The sequence below is a fragment of the Diprion similis genome, chromosome 6 (genome assembly GCF_021155765.1).
Source record: "Diprion similis isolate iyDipSimi1 chromosome 6, iyDipSimi1.1, whole genome shotgun sequence".
NCBI lineage: Eukaryota > Metazoa > Arthropoda > Insecta > Hymenoptera > Diprionidae > Diprion > Diprion similis.
In genome coordinates, this window is record NC_060110.1 from 23,170,526 (window position 1) to 23,188,404 (window position 17,879).

At 36.2% G+C, this 17,879-nt stretch overlaps 4 protein-coding genes across 6 annotated transcripts in view; 1 reads left to right on the plus strand and 3 right to left on the minus strand.

The window, feature by feature from the left end:
- Positions 1–3,026: 3,026 nt before the first annotated feature.
- On the plus strand, positions 3,027–5,087 carry LOC124406981 (ribonuclease Oy). Its single transcript, XM_046882729.1, has 3 exons — positions 3,027–3,285; positions 4,112–4,646; positions 4,878–5,087. The coding sequence occupies exons 1-3, from the start codon at positions 3,215–3,217 to the stop codon at positions 5,043–5,045; spliced, it is 774 nt and encodes a 257-aa protein (XP_046738685.1). The 5' UTR covers positions 3,027–3,214; the 3' UTR covers positions 5,046–5,087.
- On the minus strand, positions 4,321–7,517 carry LOC124406980 (UBX domain-containing protein 1). Of its 2 annotated transcripts, none has more exons than XR_006929274.1 (7): positions 7,334–7,517; positions 7,131–7,184; positions 6,911–7,072; positions 6,479–6,730; positions 6,021–6,252; positions 5,720–5,919; positions 4,321–5,643 (listed from the first exon to the last, which is right to left on the minus strand). XR_006929274.1 is itself a non-coding variant. In XM_046882727.1 (7 exons), the coding sequence occupies exons 1-7, from the start codon at positions 7,387–7,389 to the stop codon at positions 5,591–5,593; spliced, it is 990 nt and encodes a 329-aa protein (XP_046738683.1). In that variant the 5' UTR covers positions 7,390–7,517; the 3' UTR covers positions 4,321–5,590. The 2 variants fall into 2 exon arrangements, 1 of the variants encoding a protein (XP_046738683.1); XM_046882727.1 differs by having other exon boundaries at positions 5,720–5,900.
- A 708-nt stretch (positions 7,518–8,225) lies between these two features.
- LOC124407334 (histone H2A-like) lies at positions 8,226–10,057 on the minus strand. The gene is made up of 3 exons (XM_046883374.1): positions 9,898–10,057; positions 9,605–9,812; positions 8,226–8,749 (listed from the first exon to the last, which is right to left on the minus strand). The coding sequence occupies exons 1-3, from the start codon at positions 9,917–9,919 to the stop codon at positions 8,569–8,571; spliced, it is 411 nt and encodes a 136-aa protein (XP_046739330.1). The 5' UTR covers positions 9,920–10,057; the 3' UTR covers positions 8,226–8,568.
- A 419-nt stretch (positions 10,058–10,476) lies between these two features.
- LOC124407332 overlaps positions 10,477–17,879 on the minus strand; it is a 70,565-nt gene continuing 63,162 nt past the window's right edge. Inside the window, exons 13-17 of one of the 2 annotated variants that reach the window (XM_046883371.1) lie at positions 15,858–15,984; positions 13,537–15,827; positions 13,108–13,314; positions 12,477–12,866; positions 10,477–12,322 (exon numbers count right to left, since the gene is read on the minus strand). In XM_046883371.1, coding sequence (XP_046739327.1) covers positions 12,123–12,322; positions 12,477–12,866; positions 13,108–13,314; positions 13,537–15,827; positions 15,858–15,984 — 3,215 coding nt within the window. In that variant the 3' untranslated portion in view covers positions 10,477–12,122. Of the gene's footprint in view, positions 12,323–12,476; positions 12,867–13,107; positions 13,315–13,536; positions 15,985–17,879 lie in introns of both variants that reach the window. The other variant, XM_046883370.1, reaches the window with a different exon arrangement.

Below are 17,879 nucleotides of genomic sequence, written 5' to 3' on the forward strand. Positions count from 1 at the left end.
GTATTTCATATGGTAATGTAGAATGCGGACTATGTATTGCGACTCGCGTTTAATGAACGCTGACCCTGCAATTACGCCCTGTCTCATTCCAGAGTGAATTCAGATGAATTAATTTGACCTCAAACTCAAGGCTACGTAATTTCACTCAATTTGACAGCTAAAGTGAATGCTGATTAAGTACCAAATTTAAGCCGACATTTTTCATGAAAGTTCAATCGATGATAGGACGCTTTACTTCATAAACAAGGAAAAGAGATAAGCAAGAAAAAATAATGATGAAACAGGGATTGTCTGTTATGTAACTTTTTCTGTAATTGCAGCTAAGAAAAGATCTTCCACATCCGATAATGATAAAAAGTAACTGTGAACGGGGCAGAATTTCTAATTACATTATTAATTACAGTTGTCGAGGTGGTATAAATCATCCCAGTAATAATTATAGTTTGGCAACGCCATACTCGCAGGCGTCAAGTCTCAGGAAATGACCAGTTCCATTCAGTTGCGTCCATATGATTGAGATGTCAAGTTTTTTTCGTAGAAAAATAATGTTTATTTTTTGGTAATCTTCAACGCGTGATATTTTACATGCCTATAATCAAATTAACATTAGTGCCTGAGTAGAATACTTATTACAAAACTTATAAAAACTTATATCCACGCTATTTATTTATTTTATGCACGTTTATATCGAAGTTGCAAGCTTAATCATTAGTCACCACATGATAAGTCTGCAGAGAATACAAATTACGAATACAAGGAATAAAGCAATATCAGTTGAATCAGTAACAGTGGAGGTGTAGATATGGTGCATGTATACATAAAAAAAACTCGCACTAGCGTAAAAATGACTGTACGCTTCTAAATTGATTTTGCTTTGGCTTCAGAATTTTTATTTCAAAAGTATCTGGAAAGTGTTTATTTGATCACGGGCATTGTAGATCTTACATCATACATAATAAGGTGTATAAATTATGTACGTATCTAAGATCAGTCTCACATCTATTTCGAGTACAAATATACATGTTATCGTGTACTGCTTAACAATAGTTGTGAACACTTGACTCAGTAAGACCAAAGTAATTATACAGATGAAAAGATGAATATTTTTAGTTAAATCGGGAATTAAATTAGATAGGTATAAGCTTTTTGAATACATTTGAAAACTTTTTGATTATCGATGCAGTCCGATGAGAAATTTTAGCGTCTCTACTCAGGACTAATACGCAGCTGATGATACATTACGTTGTTTAAAACTTAGTTAGAGGAATGCTAGCACCCACTCCAGGTTAAGCTAAGAAAGTGTATATATTAAGCGTTGCACAATTGATTAATTAAATATTAGACTGGGACAAGTTTATGCTATGAAGTATAAAACATGTGCAATTGAATTCAATTTAAGAACTCTGCTGTATAGATAACTTGTTGAGCGATTAACCTAACTTTAATGGTAACACAGGTACTTTTGGCTCCTTTGGAACATTATTATAGTTGAGACCTACATCAGATCTGCAGAAGTGATCCGCTGACTATGTTTCGTAGCTGTCGGTGACAACGTAAGGATGAATCTCATATCAGGGTTCATGGAATTCGGCGTCATAGATAAGTTGGAGCATTTTGATCTGCAGCTGGAAACATGTACGTGCATCCAAGACTCTTAAACGGTGTCCCAAGAAATGACAGAAATGATCAACATTGTCTAAGGGGGTAAATTCAAGTGCTTCATTCGGAGCTGGTCTCAAGACAGCTGGAAATGAAACAAATATTTTCATTGTTATAAAATCTTAGTGATTGACATTAGTCAGTGGATGTTTTACCAACCAGGAGGTATTGGTCTTTGAGCGGGGAATTCATCAGAAGATTCTGACGAAGACTGGGATGATGGTATAATGTCGAAATCTATGTTGGTGCCCGATGGTGGCAACATTTGTACGTGTTCTGCTTCTCTAATTCTGACGGTAAAGCATATGTTGACGTAGCAGTCAACAATATACTTGTCAAATGTCGCCGATCAGTCTTCGACCTGCGTACAGAGAAGCACAATAGTGAATATAATAGTATGAGGCTCTTTTTCATGTCTCGAATCATTACAGATTTAAGTGTACTGCAATTTAGAAATCACCTCTGCAATTACAATCTTTTTGGTTACAATGGTTAAAGTTATCAACTGATTGAATGGAAATTATTGAGCAGTGTCCAGGTAGGAGAATAATTTATTATCAACTAGCGATTGCATTTCATTATATGTAAAATCTACAAATGCTTGTCTAGACAATATTGTGAATAACGTTATTGCGATGTATCGACGGAAGACAGACTGCTATCAACTCACCTGCCAGAACACACCTCTACGGTGGTTTGTTTTGAATTTTCACTTATCTCTCAGCATGGCAGTATATTTGAACGGTCCATGGATTATACAAATGTTCAAGATACAAATACACGATCTGCTAGTAGGGAAACTTGGACCGTTGGGATCACTAGGTAGACGGAAGCTAGTAACCTGTAGCACCGTTAATCATTGCAGCGCTGCTGAAGGCTCCTATTTCCTCAGGATGCATGCAGATGTATGTATGTATGTACACACATACACACGTATATACTCGATTATATTATTACATAGAGCAATATACCAATGTGTATGTATGTCACTCTACGAACAGCGGATCGAAAGTTATCCCAAAAAATGGGAAATTTTTCGGTATATTTTACAGATTTTCTCCGCTCTTGGTCCTACAATATTCAAGAAGTTTTATTTTTAAATTTCTGCAGAATTGCAAAGACACCAAGTAGATAACCCTTATTGACGGTCAACAGCAGTCATCAAAATCAAAGCTGTCTAATACCTCTGAAACCAAACCGATTTTACCGACGCCCGACGTTCGACCGTAGCTGGAGCCGTAGAATCACCTATTTTAAACATTATTAGACACAATTGCAATGCCACGTAACAACTCGCTAAGGATGGCTCCCAGTTCTAAGTCCGACTTGGCAGATTTTTGTATGACAATAGCCGGAAAGTAGAACGCGACTACAGCGGTGACGAAGTCTGCCAAACGGAGAGAGGGAATCGTTGGTGGCAAAGCTCTTGGCAGCAGCTGATTCAACCAACTGTAGCACTAACGAGGTGTGTCAGAGGAGCTAGCTGCCGGACGGAGTTTAAGAAGCAATACCAGAATTTATTTTAGTTTCAATTATCACAAAATCCTACACAAAGATGTTATTCTCTTTCAACTTTTCGGCAATTTATTTCTTACTAACGGTATATCTCCATGTTACATATTGTCGGTAAGCCAAAATTTAAGTTGTATTATTTATTTCAATAACTTTTAACTACAAGTTGACAGCATTGACTAAATTTTTTTGATTTTTGTGTCTACTTGTGCCATTATTAATTGTCTAGCTGCATTCGTTGCAGGGATTTTATGGTAGTATGTGTATCAATCTAGGATGTGCTTTGAAACATACTGCCAGTAGTCTAACTTTTGTTCCTAAAAGAGATAGCGTTCGGTAAAAACTGACACAGGCAACATGCAAGTGTTTTCAAGTCCTATTTTCCGCACTGCAGAAAATGCTTGCTTCAACATGTTTGCAAATATTTTATAAACGAATGTAATATAGTGCCTGTAAGTGTTTGTTTTCCTGACTGACATCAGATTACAGCAAAAGGCGTTAACATCACCCGCACGGTCATCATGAGGGGAAATTGCTACAATAATGAGTCATATATTTTATACAAACCTATACTTGCACATAAATTAAGTTAAACATATTCCACAGTTTATCACAGGGGAAAGTAGATAATCTCTTGTTGATATAATTGCTTGATCTTTGATTATAAGCATATTTTTAAACACCTAATAAAATAACATGTCCAACGAGATCACAACTAAGAATGTTCTGTATGCGGTTTAAGTAACTTTACAGATAGTGTCAGTTTTTAGCTTCCTTAATTCAATTCTGATCATAAAGAAAAGTTCAATTCGTAACGCAAGTTCACAGGTATAAGAATCACAATTACTTGATATCGACTTAAACAGCTAATCAAACAACAAGGCTGGTCATAAAAAAGCGTATTCTTTGTGTGGCAATTACAAACAGTGAATTTGTTTAGTTCGCAACCCAACTCTAACCAAGCAACATCGGCAGGAGAAAATTTTGATTTGCTCATTTTCACGCAACATTGGCCAGAGACTGTTTGCTCCCATTGGAAAGAAAAGGTTCCATCTCATCGTTGCTTTTTACCAAGGCAGGAGGAGTGGACAATTCACGGAGTTTGGCCTACTCAGTTCCACAAAATTGGCCCAGCATTTTGCAACAAGACACAGCGTTTTAATGAGTCTGCTTTAATGCCAATAGTCCATCAGTTAGATGAGAAATGGATAAACATTGAAGATGGTACACCACATTTTTCATTCTGGAAACACGAGTGGGACAAACATGGTACCTGTGCATCCGTCCTTGATCCTTTGAATACAGAACTGAAATATTTTCAAAAAGGATTGGATCTGTTGAAAGAATATGACATGACTCACGTGCTTGCCAAGGCAGGAATATTCACTGGTCAAGCTTATCCCGTAGAGCAAATCATTAGTGGTGTGGAAAAAATTTTAGGAAAAACTATCGAGGTCGAGTGTATCACGAGTCCGGTGAGACTTTTTCATTAATATTAATTTCATTCATTGTTTTGTGCCATTGTTGATTTTTTATATTATCGTCAAAATACACGGCAATATTCTGTTTTTAAATATTAAAATTTTTTTTTGACAGCTATATAATTATTGGAATACCGATATCTCTACATTCTTACTCGACATGATAGTCGAAAATTGTGTCTCAACTAATATCATTTCTACATATATTATATTATTACATTGTAGAAAACGCATGAATCTTACATATTCGAAATACGGATTTGCCTGGATAAAGGCTTGAAGCTGACTGATTGTGACAACATCGTTGACTTTCCTTCAAACTGTAATCGGAAGAAGCCAGTAAATTATCCTAGCGCAGTTCCATCCAATTACAATGTTATATTAGTAAAATAGTAATCAAAATGTTCAAACTAGGTGAATCAAAAATTGTATAATATTATGAGCGTAATTTTGTCTATTGCCGTTATACAGCAACCCAAGGTATATCTAGAAACTTATGTATTGTAACGTAACTAGAAGAAATTACGATGTTTGAATGTCAAGTTTTGTGACAGGAAACCAGTGCCTGATAAAAGCATAATACATCCTTTTTTTTTAGAAAAATTATACATTTTTGAATAAAGAAAAATTTTACTCGATTAATTGTATGCAATTTTTTAAGTACCCAAAGAGCTGTTTGGTGAACAAACAATCGAAACGTGTTATCATATGCCGATATGTTATTACAAGAGATTCGAAATTGATTGATGTGGCAAATGAAAATACAGTTACAGAATGCACACATTACAGCAACGTTACAAATAATGGTCTATAAATGAATAACAATTTTATAGTATTAAAGTGCTTTAATTTACATTATTTTATATCGTTAGTATTAATGTTCATAAAATTATAACTGCGTCACGCAGTTTGTAAATCGATTAAGACACTAATTTTTGCTACTGTAATTCCGTTTTCTTCTGTACTATCACAACAGCTGTCGGTACCAGACCTAAAAATAATTCAATACTTAATTGGTAACAATGTGCAAAACGTGGTACTAGCTTTCCATGCAAAGATTCACTTACCTAAAATGTCCAACGGTTTTTCATAATCGTCCTCAGTAAAAATTTTCCGAGGAAACGTAGTCATTAAATTAAACAACCCCGAACCATCAGTTCTATTCATTTCAATATACAGTCGTACAGCAGAAAGTTGTTCCTTGGATCCAAAGGTCTGTGTCAATGCCTGACCGTTCGTTAGCCTGATCTAAAAGATATAATTCGAGCTGCATTTCAATCAGTAACTTGTTTCACGAATAGTATATAATGTTGTTTAATATGCTTCTAGTTTCAAACAAGCCACAGAGGGTATCAGTGTATCAATCACCTGCAATTTCGTTTCGCTATAATTTCTCTTTGGACCAGTTGATGCGAGGGTTGGTGCAGCAACCGAAGCTACAGGGGACACGGTGACGCGTCCAGCTTCAGAGGCAGCTCTAGCTCGCCTTGCTGCTTTGTCAGCTTCGATTTGCTCCCTGACTCTCTGCTTTGCTAATTTCTCCTCTTCTTTTTCTCTTTTCCTTTGCTCTAATAGTTTCTTCATTTCCAAGTCTTCAAGCCTGTTAAATAATAAAGCACCGTCACGGGAATTAACAATTCAATGTTGATGCAATTCCAAACTAATTGCAATTAAATCCAATTCAAGTCGATAATATTGAGCGGTTTTCTGGTAAGACCAAAGTCATTAGAACTAATTCAATTTCTGTTATATTAAATGAGAAACAGTTCTTTCACATGAGGTTTTTGCCACATTCTACCTATAATAAACAAACTAAAGATACTTACTTTTTCTTAGCTTCGACCATCTCTTTGCCGGAGCGTATCCTCAATTTCTCCTTTTCAAATGCTTCCTTCTTTTCCTGTTCCTCTCGCTCTTTTCTTTTTTGTCTCATTTTTTCTTCCAACAACCTCAATTGCTCCTTCTTCTCCTCCTCCGTCAGTGGCTTTTTCTCTTCCGAGCTCTCAGAGAAACTGTCATGTCCTGATTTTGTAGCATGAAATTCCACCTCTAAATTAGATTTGAACAGTTTTCCACATCTGTAAAAAAATTCCTTTACATCTTCGTTAAGTATAAAGTGACCTGAAGTACGATTGATCAAAGGAACTCTTTTCTAATGAATCTTTTGTATTGTGCATTCTTGATAAGATGAGGAGATCGAAACTAAACAGACTTTATGATGCACGAAAGTAATAGTTTAGGTAATCACAAATACTCACACATCGCATTTAATGGACTTGGCAATAGCTGCCGATGCATCTTCGTTACTTGCACCAGCGACACTTTCCTGTGGAGATTCAGTTGTTGGTGCGTGCATACTGACAGGATTTTCAACTACGGGCGTAGGGCAAGGTTCGGCTTCATCGGAATGAGCAAGCAACCTACAAAAATTCGCAATATTTATTAGTGAGATGAAGACAAATAATTTTTCATTCGTACCATTCCATAGCCGGTTCGACACCTTTGTTTCCGGTAATTTGTAGGGCTCGTTCGCTGAAAAACAAATACAGAAAACACATGAACGCAAAATACAATGATTACTAAGCTGAGGGTGCTAGGGTATCTAGAATATACAAAAATGATTCCGGCTTTTTCCAAAGAGGTTAGGAACCGCGAGATGACTTTTTTCCGTCAATACTCACGCCTTTGCCTGGCTAAAACCCATATCTACGAGCATCGACACCTCTGACGACGACATCGCTGAATTTTCAACCGTACAATTAGTGGCTAGATATAATATTGCTAACGGACTCTGATTGAAAAATCATATGTCATGTCACACGGACACTTCGGTATACAGTGAAAAGCCACGAACCACTAGAGCGGTCTGGTAGCGGAGGCGGAAGTAGCTTTACTTATCTTTCTCTTGTCAGGATAAATTTTTTGCACAAAATTTACCGATGATTGTAACAATGAAAAATTGTACTTTGGTTTCGGATGTAGTTAGATATTGTCGGCTGTATAATAATGCGGACTGTTATTAGTTATTCTTATTATTCCGAAACCCGCGTACCACACGTTTGTTGAACGATTTCTACAATCCCAACCAAAAGTTAACCAAAAGTTACAATTTTGGGGATTCAAGCCGACAGAAGAAGGTTTTGATCAATTTGAAGTATGAATCTGATTGTAAATTAATTCTTTATTCAGTTGTATGACGATTTATGCTGATCAAGCCTGATTCCGCTCGTTTCGGAAATTTTGTGCCACACACGTCGAATAATAATGACAAATACGAGAATATAAGCTGCGTGCTTGTTGATGTTATTATAATCAAAATACTTTTTTCTGAATATAGTCTATACGCCAAATTGTTAGAATCAACTAGGCCACTGATGTTGCGGTAAGAGAAAAAAAGTGACAAGAAAAATCGCAAATAGTACACAATCGTTGAACCCGCTTGTCATTTTCGTTTGGGATGTTGCTTCATATTAAGATATTGTTTACGTACAAATAGATACAATTTTCACGGAATGTTCCCGCTAATTCGTCGGACTGTGGGATCAGTTATCAGGTCAATAAAAGTTAGTATTGTTATGATAAGGCTGCAGGCCGTTTATTGTTTATCACCTTTGATCTACTCGCTTATCAAAATTGAAACAAAAAATTCAAGAAATAATACAATGGCAGAAATTAATACATAAATATAAAAAACATGTTGAAAAACGGAGGATGCCATCAAACATAAGCATCAAACAAACACTTATTCAATATTGAAAAAAAGAAACAAATCTGATTCCACTTGCAACTTTTCCTCTGCTTTTACACATCTGATCTTGCGAATTTTGAATCAACATAAAAAAATGTGTTGCATTGAATTGTTGGGTTTTATAAAGTGAAATGTAGGTTTGCGCTGGCACTAATGTAGTATCTTAATTTAGTATTCTTGAGAGGCCTTGTCTCCCTTGCCAGATCCACTGCTACTTCCAGTCTTTTTTGGCAATAAAACTGCCTGGATGTTGGGCAGAACTCCACCCTGTGCAATAGTCACTCCGGAAAGCAGTTTGTTCAATTCTTCGTCATTACGAATGGCTAGTTGAAGGTGACGCGGGATTATTCTGTAAAATAAAATACAAACGTGGTCAATAAATCAGAATTCCTGAAGTAAATGTTGTATTGTGACTGCAGGCTGTTTCAAACATTTGTTTTTATATATAATTCAGTTACATGAAATCAGATTCTATTTTTCCGAATGGAATATTTCATTCAGAAAACGTATGGATTGTCAGCAAGGCTGAAGCTAGCAGCCGGAATTGGCAGTCAAACGTTCTAATGTTCATTTTATTGTGATAATAAAGACCGAAAATCAAAATTTTATGAAATACTTTGATTCCCCAATACTTTTATAAAATTATGAGAATAAAACTAAACCGCGTTTTTCTATCTCCAAAAAGTTTAACACCTTTGGCTGCTAGCTTCATCTTCATTGATTGTTATAGAATCTCTGAATGTGTCTGTTATATGTGATTCGGGAGGAGGGGAAGAGCAAATTTGGTTGGTGCAAAAACAAGTTTCTTAGCATTAGCCTGGGATGGAAGTGTTCAGCCATGTTCACATACACATGTACATCAGCTTTGTCACACGAATTATTACACACTGTGGTGTTATGAGGATCAAGTTCAAAGAGGTTCTTCATGTTATGTGTACAATGTATATTCAACGCACTGATAGTAATTCAATGTATTTTCGTAGGAGACAAATGATTGTACCGAAACAGAGAAAAAAAATGGCACGAGATAATATCGAGACAAATTCCTTAAGAAATATATTATACTTACTTCGGCTTAGATTTCTAATATTGTACAGTGGAAGAATTGAAATGAGTGAGAAAATGAAGGAGCAATCTGTGGGTTGTCTGTATTTCTGAACTATAGTATTATGGTTGTGAAAATAAGGGTGCAGTTAGGACTAACCTCGTCTTCTTGTTGTCTCTCGCAGCGTTTCCAGCCAACTCGAGAACTTCGGCTGCCAAATATTCCATGACCGCAGCTAGGTAAACCGGAGCACCGGCTCCGACGCGTTCGGCGTAATTTCCTTTCCTCAGGAGCCGGTGAATACGACCTACGGGAAATTGGAGCCCAGCCCTGCTGCTGCGAGTCTTCGCCTTTCCCTTGGTCTTGCCTTTAAAAATCAATAAGAAACTTTTAATACGCCCTGTTGTGCGAAAATGTGGCCAATTATTCTGAGAAGCTTTGATGCTACTCACCTCCTTTACCACGTCCGGACATATTTCGAGATTGATTCTACACGGACAGAAAGACTAATCACAAAAGCAACCTCTGGCTACCGTTGCCGAACAGCAAATGATGTCGGATGTCACGTATTTTGGCGCCCACTGTCTTGATAGCGCTCGTTTGCGCGGGAAAAATTTTTGACACGGAAGGCTGTGAAATTAGTACTATTTCATTTCGACGGATAGCAGCACTGCATACTTTGAAAACAAAAGAGTAGGAAACGTTACCTCATTGGTTGGTTTCTAGAATTGCACCAATCAAACGCCGTCCTGGTCCTCTCCTATTTTTACGAAGCTCGCAAATAAAACGCACCACTTGAAAAAGCTTTTTTGTATTTATGCATACATATCATTTATGCTTTAATTATGGCAATTGCAAGGTTTTTAAAAATCTCACTACATTTACCGTCGACCGAAGATATACATATTACGTACAGTGAATTATCTTCTCGACTGATTTCTTCTCAAAGGAATTTATAAGATAATTTCAAAGACTACTGTAATAGTTTAAGATTAACTTTTAATAAAAGGGAGATAAAGGAGGCAGACAAAGTGTTTTCGAACAGTTTACTTTTAGGCTTTTGTTCTGGCCAGAATGGTACCTGCAGATTTCTACAGACGCCTTAATATTACACAATACATAAAAATAATGATATTTACAAATGTAGGCACTCAATGAACAAAACGTTGAAAACACAGACAAAATTGATTTGCGGGTTATAATAGGGAAGGCGGTTAGATATGATGCTACATTATACGGAGCAAGGGGATAACCAATTTAGAGAGCACAATGAGAGATATGAACTAGTACGTCAAATTATTCGGAAATATGAAAACAAGAAAAAAAAATTCAATAGGACCCAGGTAAGGTATATTAATTACGGTCTGCCAAAAAATGGATGATATTAAATAAAAGTTATTTCACGTTTACTCATATTTTTTCAAGGTCCGTTCAATATATGGAATGTTAAAGGTTTAGCGGGTAACAAGCATTTTCATGGAATGTACTCACGCAATTTTATGTTAAAAGTCAAGTCATTGTTTCTTTATAATCTTTTTTTTCTGTTAAGTACCTCGACATCGTTTTTCACTTCTTTGAAATTCACTGGCCATTGCAGACGTTACGTATTATTATTGTAAGTATTCAACATAGAATTGAAGGAGTCTTCTTATTATTGTTATTCAATGGTCGAGTCTTCAGTTTATGCAAATTGCCATGCATATGTGTTCGAAAAATTATTCGAATTTCAAATATGTATGAGCGTTTCAACAACATATGGAAGATGTTGAAGCACAAAAAGTGATCGTTTCGAAAAGACACTGGTGTGCTGTCAACAAATTAAAAGTATCTTTCGCAGGTTCATCGAATGGCGAGTGATCGACAAACAATTTTACTTCAATATAAAAGATATTCTACTTTTTTTTAAATTAGTTATCTTCATTTTTGTAGTGATTAAATTGAGATCCTTCTCTTCTATGTTTATTATCTTATCAATACACATCTTACTAATCAGTAAACATGCGAATCATGTGATAGAATATCTTTTCAATATTTAAATATTAAAGTCCACATTACAGAGAATAAAATAAGTTACATGAGTGTTCTCTCTATATTCAATAAAATATTATACAAATTATAATTATTTATCTTATACCTTGGGTTAAAGAGCCGTCAGTAAAAATTATGAAATACTAAAACTTCCTTATTAATTGAAGAGAAATTTGTATTTTGATTCGTTTTCTTTACACTTCATTTTCACACGTTCGTATCATACTGATATGATTACTTACAACACTTTAAATACTAGTCCCCTCTGATTTCATATACAATATTTAACCTGTCTTTCAAATAGCATTTACTACTCAGACCCTTCTAACGAGTTGTTTTAGAAATGGTTAAGACACGTTTCAACTCCATGTAACAATCGCTATGTAAAAGAATGCCTAAATATCGAATAACTAAGATTTCTGGTTCTAGAAAAATTACAAGTATAGCTTCAATTCATTACAAATAAAGTAAACTGTGATAAAAGACTAAAAAAAAAATGCTGTACATTTGGTCAATGTAATCTTACATTTACTTATCTAAAATTGTTTAAAAATTGTTTTTCGTTTCAAATATTTAAATACCAACGGCTCTCTTAACCCGTCGATAATATCACAGATGAATGAGTTTCCGTGTTGTGCGTCGGGTATTGCTACCTCAGGGTTCTCAAAAGAGAGTTAATTCTTTCTATCTTCTCGCTGAGACATCGCCTCTCTATCTCAAGGGCGGAGTAATTGGACAATAAATCGTAACTTTTTCTTTCTAGTTGGATTGCTTCTGACCTCAGATTATTTGACCGTGCTGCTAGTTTCGCCGTTTGTGCAGCTAAGACTGTTCTTTCCAACGATTTTTCTACAAAAAAAAAAAGGAAAGTTGAATCAATTAGAAAAATATATTCACTCACGTTGACAACGTCGTATGCATTTTTCATATAATGTATTTCAATCATTCACATTCGCACTGATTCTAAAATTTAAGTTGATCGATGTGGATAATAATTACTGACCTTTAGAATATTCCACGTATGCGATCATGATATCTTCGATACCATTCCACCTGGACTTATCCTTCTCATCTTTATCATCAATCGAATCATCAGCCTGACAAATCTCTGGTATTTTGCAATGCTGCTTAACACCATTCTCTCCAGGTGTGGGTAGGACAGAGTGAAACCTTGGTACAATATTTGGAACCAAAGGTGGTAATGGTAGTGGTCGCTCTGGTAAATGTTTCGGTTTCACTCTGTCCAGCAGTCGCATCTTTTGGGGTGGTCTTGGTAACAACGGTGGATTTCTTGAATAAACTCTGGCAATTCTTTCGCAGTAAGCTGTTACTGTGTTAACACTTTTGCGTTTTTTCCGATCCTTGAGAATATACTGCCAGCTCACTTCCGCTTCTGTAATATTTTACACATTGGTGTTAACGCGAAACAAATAAAATAATTCTGATTCTTAATCGTATGTTTTATTATTTCGTTGAAGATACGACTCTGATTTTTCATTTAACGAAAAGTATTTAGTTTCTTACGCTTTACCAATGATGCTAATGTGTATGATGACAGTGCTCAAGGGAGTAATAAACTATCATCGTATGTTCTTCTAGTTCAAATGCAAAAAAAAAGATGAAAAGTGTATTACCATCTCTCTTGGTTGGAGGCATAACATCAAGGCCGAGAATATTGAGGAACCCAGCTTTGCCTACAAAATCGGGAGTTTGAAGAAGCACATCAGGATGTTCTCGTGGTATTGGTAATAGAGATTCAAGTATGGGTTCAGAGTCCAATGGTGGATCAGGTGGCTCCGGATTTAGCCTATATCGTTTTTCCACCTTGGAAAGTTCCAATTCTGTAAATAAATTTTTTAAATTCACATTCTGTTATTCTCTGTTTATGTTATTTTCTGTTATCTCGTAATTGAAATAATTGAAGACAAGTAATACGTTTCAAGCTCAAGATATCAAAATAAGATTATAAAATTCTTTACTATTTGAACACGTTTTTAGATGCAAAGTTAGCTTTGAAATCCAATTATTGTAGATTTTTTTATTCTATTGAGGTACTGTCTTACCATTTCTAGTGCTGAGAGTAGTCAGTCCAAACATAGCAAGGAAGGAAAGTTTCTTGGCAGGACATTGAAGCTTAGAAGGTGGCCCTTTGGTAATCCACAGATCCGAATCTTTGACATCTTCTTCACTTTCTGACTCAGAGCTTACGCTGACTCCGATGCTTTTCTCCCGTTTACGTTTCCTTCGTTTTTCAGCAAGGTCCAGCATCGACGTCAACTCTTTCGGTTTTTCAGGCATCAAGAATGATTTATCGTTCACAGCTTCGTGCTTGACTAAGGACTTGCTGAGATCAGGCACATTTAACACAGCCGATTCACACTTCACGGAAATCTCAGTCACATTATTGCACTTGTCGGTAAAGCAAAATGCAGATTTAAGTTCATTATTTGAGAAATTCAATAACTTTTCTTGATATTTTGGTATTTGCAAAAGAACATTTGAGACATTCTGGCAGGTGCGCAAAACTTCCTCCGATTTAATACTCTGCATCAATTGAGTAGTACCAATTGGTTTTTGCGCGACATCACTTAAACTGAACTTTACAACTGGTTGAAATGGTAATGTGGACATAATAGTACTTTGATCCATCTGGGGTTTGACATCGATATCAGACTTACAATCTTTATCATTTGTATTTAAATTTAAGGGTTGAAAAATAGGCCCTTTGTTATTATGGTCATAAGTTGACTGCGAAAGTACAGGAGGTTTATCCGATAACAATGTATTAATCGTTGAATGATTATGGTTCAACAGTGTATGTCGCGATAGACTATCGCTTTCGTTTCTTTCATTATTTCCAGCACAATTCTTCTGCACATCTCTCTGGACGTTTTCTAAATTACATTTGTAATTCCGACTAATGGCTTTCGATCCGCTCATAATATGATTATTGTAGTAATTAGCATTCGCAGAAGTTTTATCATTAGTAATACAGTTATTATTAATATTTATTTGGACATCGGTTCGCTGAAGGTTGCCTGTTGTCGGCATTGCTTCGCTTACATGGTGCAGCGTTTGCGGTTTCGTACTAATCGTATTATTACTAATATTTGTAGTAGTATTATGATTAATGCTTACATTAGGAATATTTAACTTATTAGAAGGATGATGTTGCTGTTGGTGTGGTTGTTGTTGTTGCTGTTGTTGATGATGATGATGTGTGGGAGGGGGGGTGAAATGAGGGGGCTTATACAAGCTAGGGACATGAGAAACGGAAAGGTGAGGATGATGAAACTGCGGAGTCGCGTATGGAATAGATTGGGAGGGGAGCTGATGATTCGTAGATAACGTCAATGACTTACTGACATTCTCCGGCGAACCATCTTGGTTTGACTGTGTGGTGACCGCTTGGGTCGTTGAACACAAACTCGACGAGGACGACGACGACGATGACGTCACTACTGACTCTTGATGGTTGATTTGGTTCGGAACGTTTTGATTATGACTATTGAGTACCGGTCTCAATTGTGGTTTCGAAGTAGCGCGAAATGAGTCCTCAAAAGGCCTGACAAACGCCGGCTGAGGCGTAGTCGGCTGTGACAGGACATCTTTATTTCTAGAACTATGATTATTTGAAAGGGGGGGAGGAGGAGGAGGAGGAGGAGATTTGTGAATACTGGGCGATTGGTTTGCCAAATTGTTCAACGTTGGCGGAACGGCACTCGGCGTTGTCAATATATGCGTTGCATGAGTAGTTACTGTACCGCCGAAAGACGACGAACTTGTTGTGGTGCAGCCAATAGGATTTGTACGTTGATGATGCATTGTTGTGGTTGTAGTAGCGCTCGCTATCGTATTTATGTGCTGACTAGAATGAATGGTACTTGACGGCGCGGAAGGCAAATGTATGGAAGGTATGGAAATTATTGGCGCTAGAGGCAGACTGAGGGGTGGCGGTGGCCCAATAATGCTGGGAGCCAAGGAAGGTATTGAGGGCATAGTTGGCATTGATGATATTGACGGGATTGGGGGAGGTGGGCCTATAGTCGCTGAACTTATAGGTGGAGGTCCCAAATTTAGCGGAGGTAATGTTGAGCCCAGTGGAGGTGGCATGGGAGTGGAACTGACGGAACAGATTGATGCGGAGCTGAGTGATGCAGGACCGAGCGGCGCTGCGGGGCTGGGAAAAGAAGGGAGTCTCGAGTGATAAAGGGATGTAGAATCGGTGGGCTGGGGAGGCGGTTCTTCTTTCCTCGTAACATGATGGCCACTGTTGACATTATTTCCTCTCTCTCGATCTCGCTCCCTGTCTCTGTCTCTGTCTCTCTCTCGTTCTCTTTCTCTTTCTCTTTCTCTTTCTCTTTCTCTTTCTCTTTCTCTTTCTTTTTCCCTTTCTCGTTCACGATCTGGCTCTCTTTCTCGTTCTCGTTCTCTTTCCCGATCCCGATCGCGTTGTTCACGTTCTCTCTCCCGCTCGCTGTGCAACTGAGTCGCTATGGTCGGCTTCCTAGCTGGAACAAATTCCCACACAATGCTTGGTAACACTCTACTACTCTGCATTCAAAATTTTATTTACAAATTTGTTTTTCCAAAATCAGGCACCAAAAATAGGCTATACCTACTTCGTGAAATTTTTTACCGTTTCCATAATATACTCGTTGTACTGAATAATGCGTAAGAGTTTATTTATTTCAAGTAGCAAACTGTGAGTCAACCAACTTTTTAGAATTTTCATGAATCTAAGAAAATTTGAATCTTTCGTGTCTCTACAATGTGCAGAAGGTTTGATTCTGAAACACCTTAGTATTCAAGTACGTTGATCTGACTGTATTTACCGTCTATTTCTGGATAAGATTTGTATATTTACTTGTCAACTTATGTCTACCACGCAAGTAGAAAATAGTTTCAAAATGTTAGGTTGAAAGGATTCAAGGACCCGAATTGAATGAAATTTCATCAATTTTCTACAGTGAATTCTGAAATTTGTATCCGATAATCGAGCAGTTATATTTGAATATTAAATTAATTAAATGAGAGAATCCTTATTTCGACATTAAACTTCAATTAAATTTCTGTTTTAACAACGACTGCGAAAGTATTCAATAATTCCTAATAGCTATAATTTACACGATTTGCGACTAAGTATTGGGGATGATTTCCAGCAATAAATGTGATATAACATTGCAACAAGCTACGGAAAAAAAAATCAAATAAAAGCTAATAATGCACTAATTACTAGTTGCCGTAATAAATATGTATATATAACTATTATGTAATACAGTAAACGTATATAAAATCTTCCCCAAAACTGTTTCAGAAAATGTATCGAGGGACAAGAATTTCAAGTCAATCAAAAATTTTGATCACTTTTATTTTTTGCAATATTTATTTTCAATTGTAGACCAAATATACATGTTTACATAATAAATTATATAAAAATGGTATAATTTTGACAGAAAAAAAACACGAAAAAACCGAGAAATACAAAAATTAAAGACAAAAAAATAATAAACAGTGACAATTTATATACAACAGTGCATTCAGTCAGTGTGTATTAGGGGCAGTACTGTTTTGTTTACAATTAGAACAAAGTTACCAATTCACATTGCTCAGTGATTGTTAATGAAATTTCTAAAACAGTTGCGGGAACAACTAATCTAAGAGTGCATTTCACCTGGCGAAAAGATAGATCGGTGTTCACTGCGAAAAAGGCCACGATTGTCCAACGATTTCGATTTAAATTGAAGCAAAAGCAGAACTTCTTTTTCCTTCATTTGTCTTTTTCTTCAAATTCTGATAAAAATAAGAGTTTAGACGAAAGATCCAAATTTCCTAATCGTCAGATATATCATCTAATGTTTCTTACACATGTACATTTTATATAAGTAAAATGACAAAGGATCTGCTTGTTGTTGAAAGATTAATTCTGAACATGTCGTTGCGCGAGCCATCATTCAAGATATAGATTCATGGAGAAAAGACTTTCAAACCACGAAGGCACAGAAACAGTCTATTGAATAAAAAACAATTTTTCAAGTTATCACACCATTACATTCACGAGATTTCACAGATTATTATGAGAAAAAAACTTATGAAATATGCATCGTTATGACACGCTATATGCTGTGCATTGGAAGAAGTATTTTGATCTTCTACATTTTTTTAAATAGCGTCACTTTTACACTAGCCGGCTATTTTCTTAGACAATAACAAGGCACATCGCATATGAAAGAATGAAAATTTATTATCATGAATTTTTCGAACGATTTATCCAGAGATCGATTATTATGTTTTTTAAATCCAATTACATAGATTTATAAATCCTAGAGGCTTTACGAAAACGAATTTTAAAGTGATGCTATCTTTTCACTTTGATGTCACACACTCTTAAGCCGATAATCGTTTG

Bases quoted from the DNA above. Each gene is read 5' to 3' on its own strand.
- LOC124407334 (XM_046883374.1), bottom strand. From the start codon at position 9,919: ATGTCCGGACGTGGTAAAGGAG. The intron at 9,813-9,897 runs GTGAGTAGCATC...TGATTTTTAAAG, and splicing joins GTCCGGACGTGGTAAAGGAG to GCAAGACCAAGGGAAAGGCG. The intron at 8,750-9,604 runs GTTAGTCCTAAC...TTTATTTTACAG, and splicing joins AGAGACAACAAGAAGACGAG to AATAATCCCGCGTCACCTTC.
- LOC124406981 (XM_046882729.1), top strand. From the start codon at position 3,215: ATGTTATTCTCTTTCAACTTTTCGGCAATTTATTTCTTACTAACGGTA. The intron at 3,286-4,111 runs GTAAGCCAAAAT...GAATTTGTTTAG, and splicing joins CTCCATGTTACATATTGTCG to TTCGCAACCCAACTCTAACC. The intron at 4,647-4,877 runs GTGAGACTTTTT...ATTACATTGTAG, and splicing joins TCGAGTGTATCACGAGTCCG to AAAACGCATGAATCTTACAT.
- LOC124406980 (XM_046882727.1), bottom strand. From the start codon at position 7,389: ATGTCGTCGTCAGAGGTGTCGATGCTCGTAGATATGGGTTTTAGCCAG. The intron at 7,185-7,333 runs GTGAGTATTGAC...TTTGTTTTTCAG, and splicing joins GGTTTTAGCCAGGCAAAGGC to CGAACGAGCCCTACAAATTA. The intron at 5,901-6,020 runs GTGATTGATACA...TATATCTTTTAG, and splicing joins ATAGCGAAACGAAATTGCAG to ATCAGGCTAACGAACGGTCA.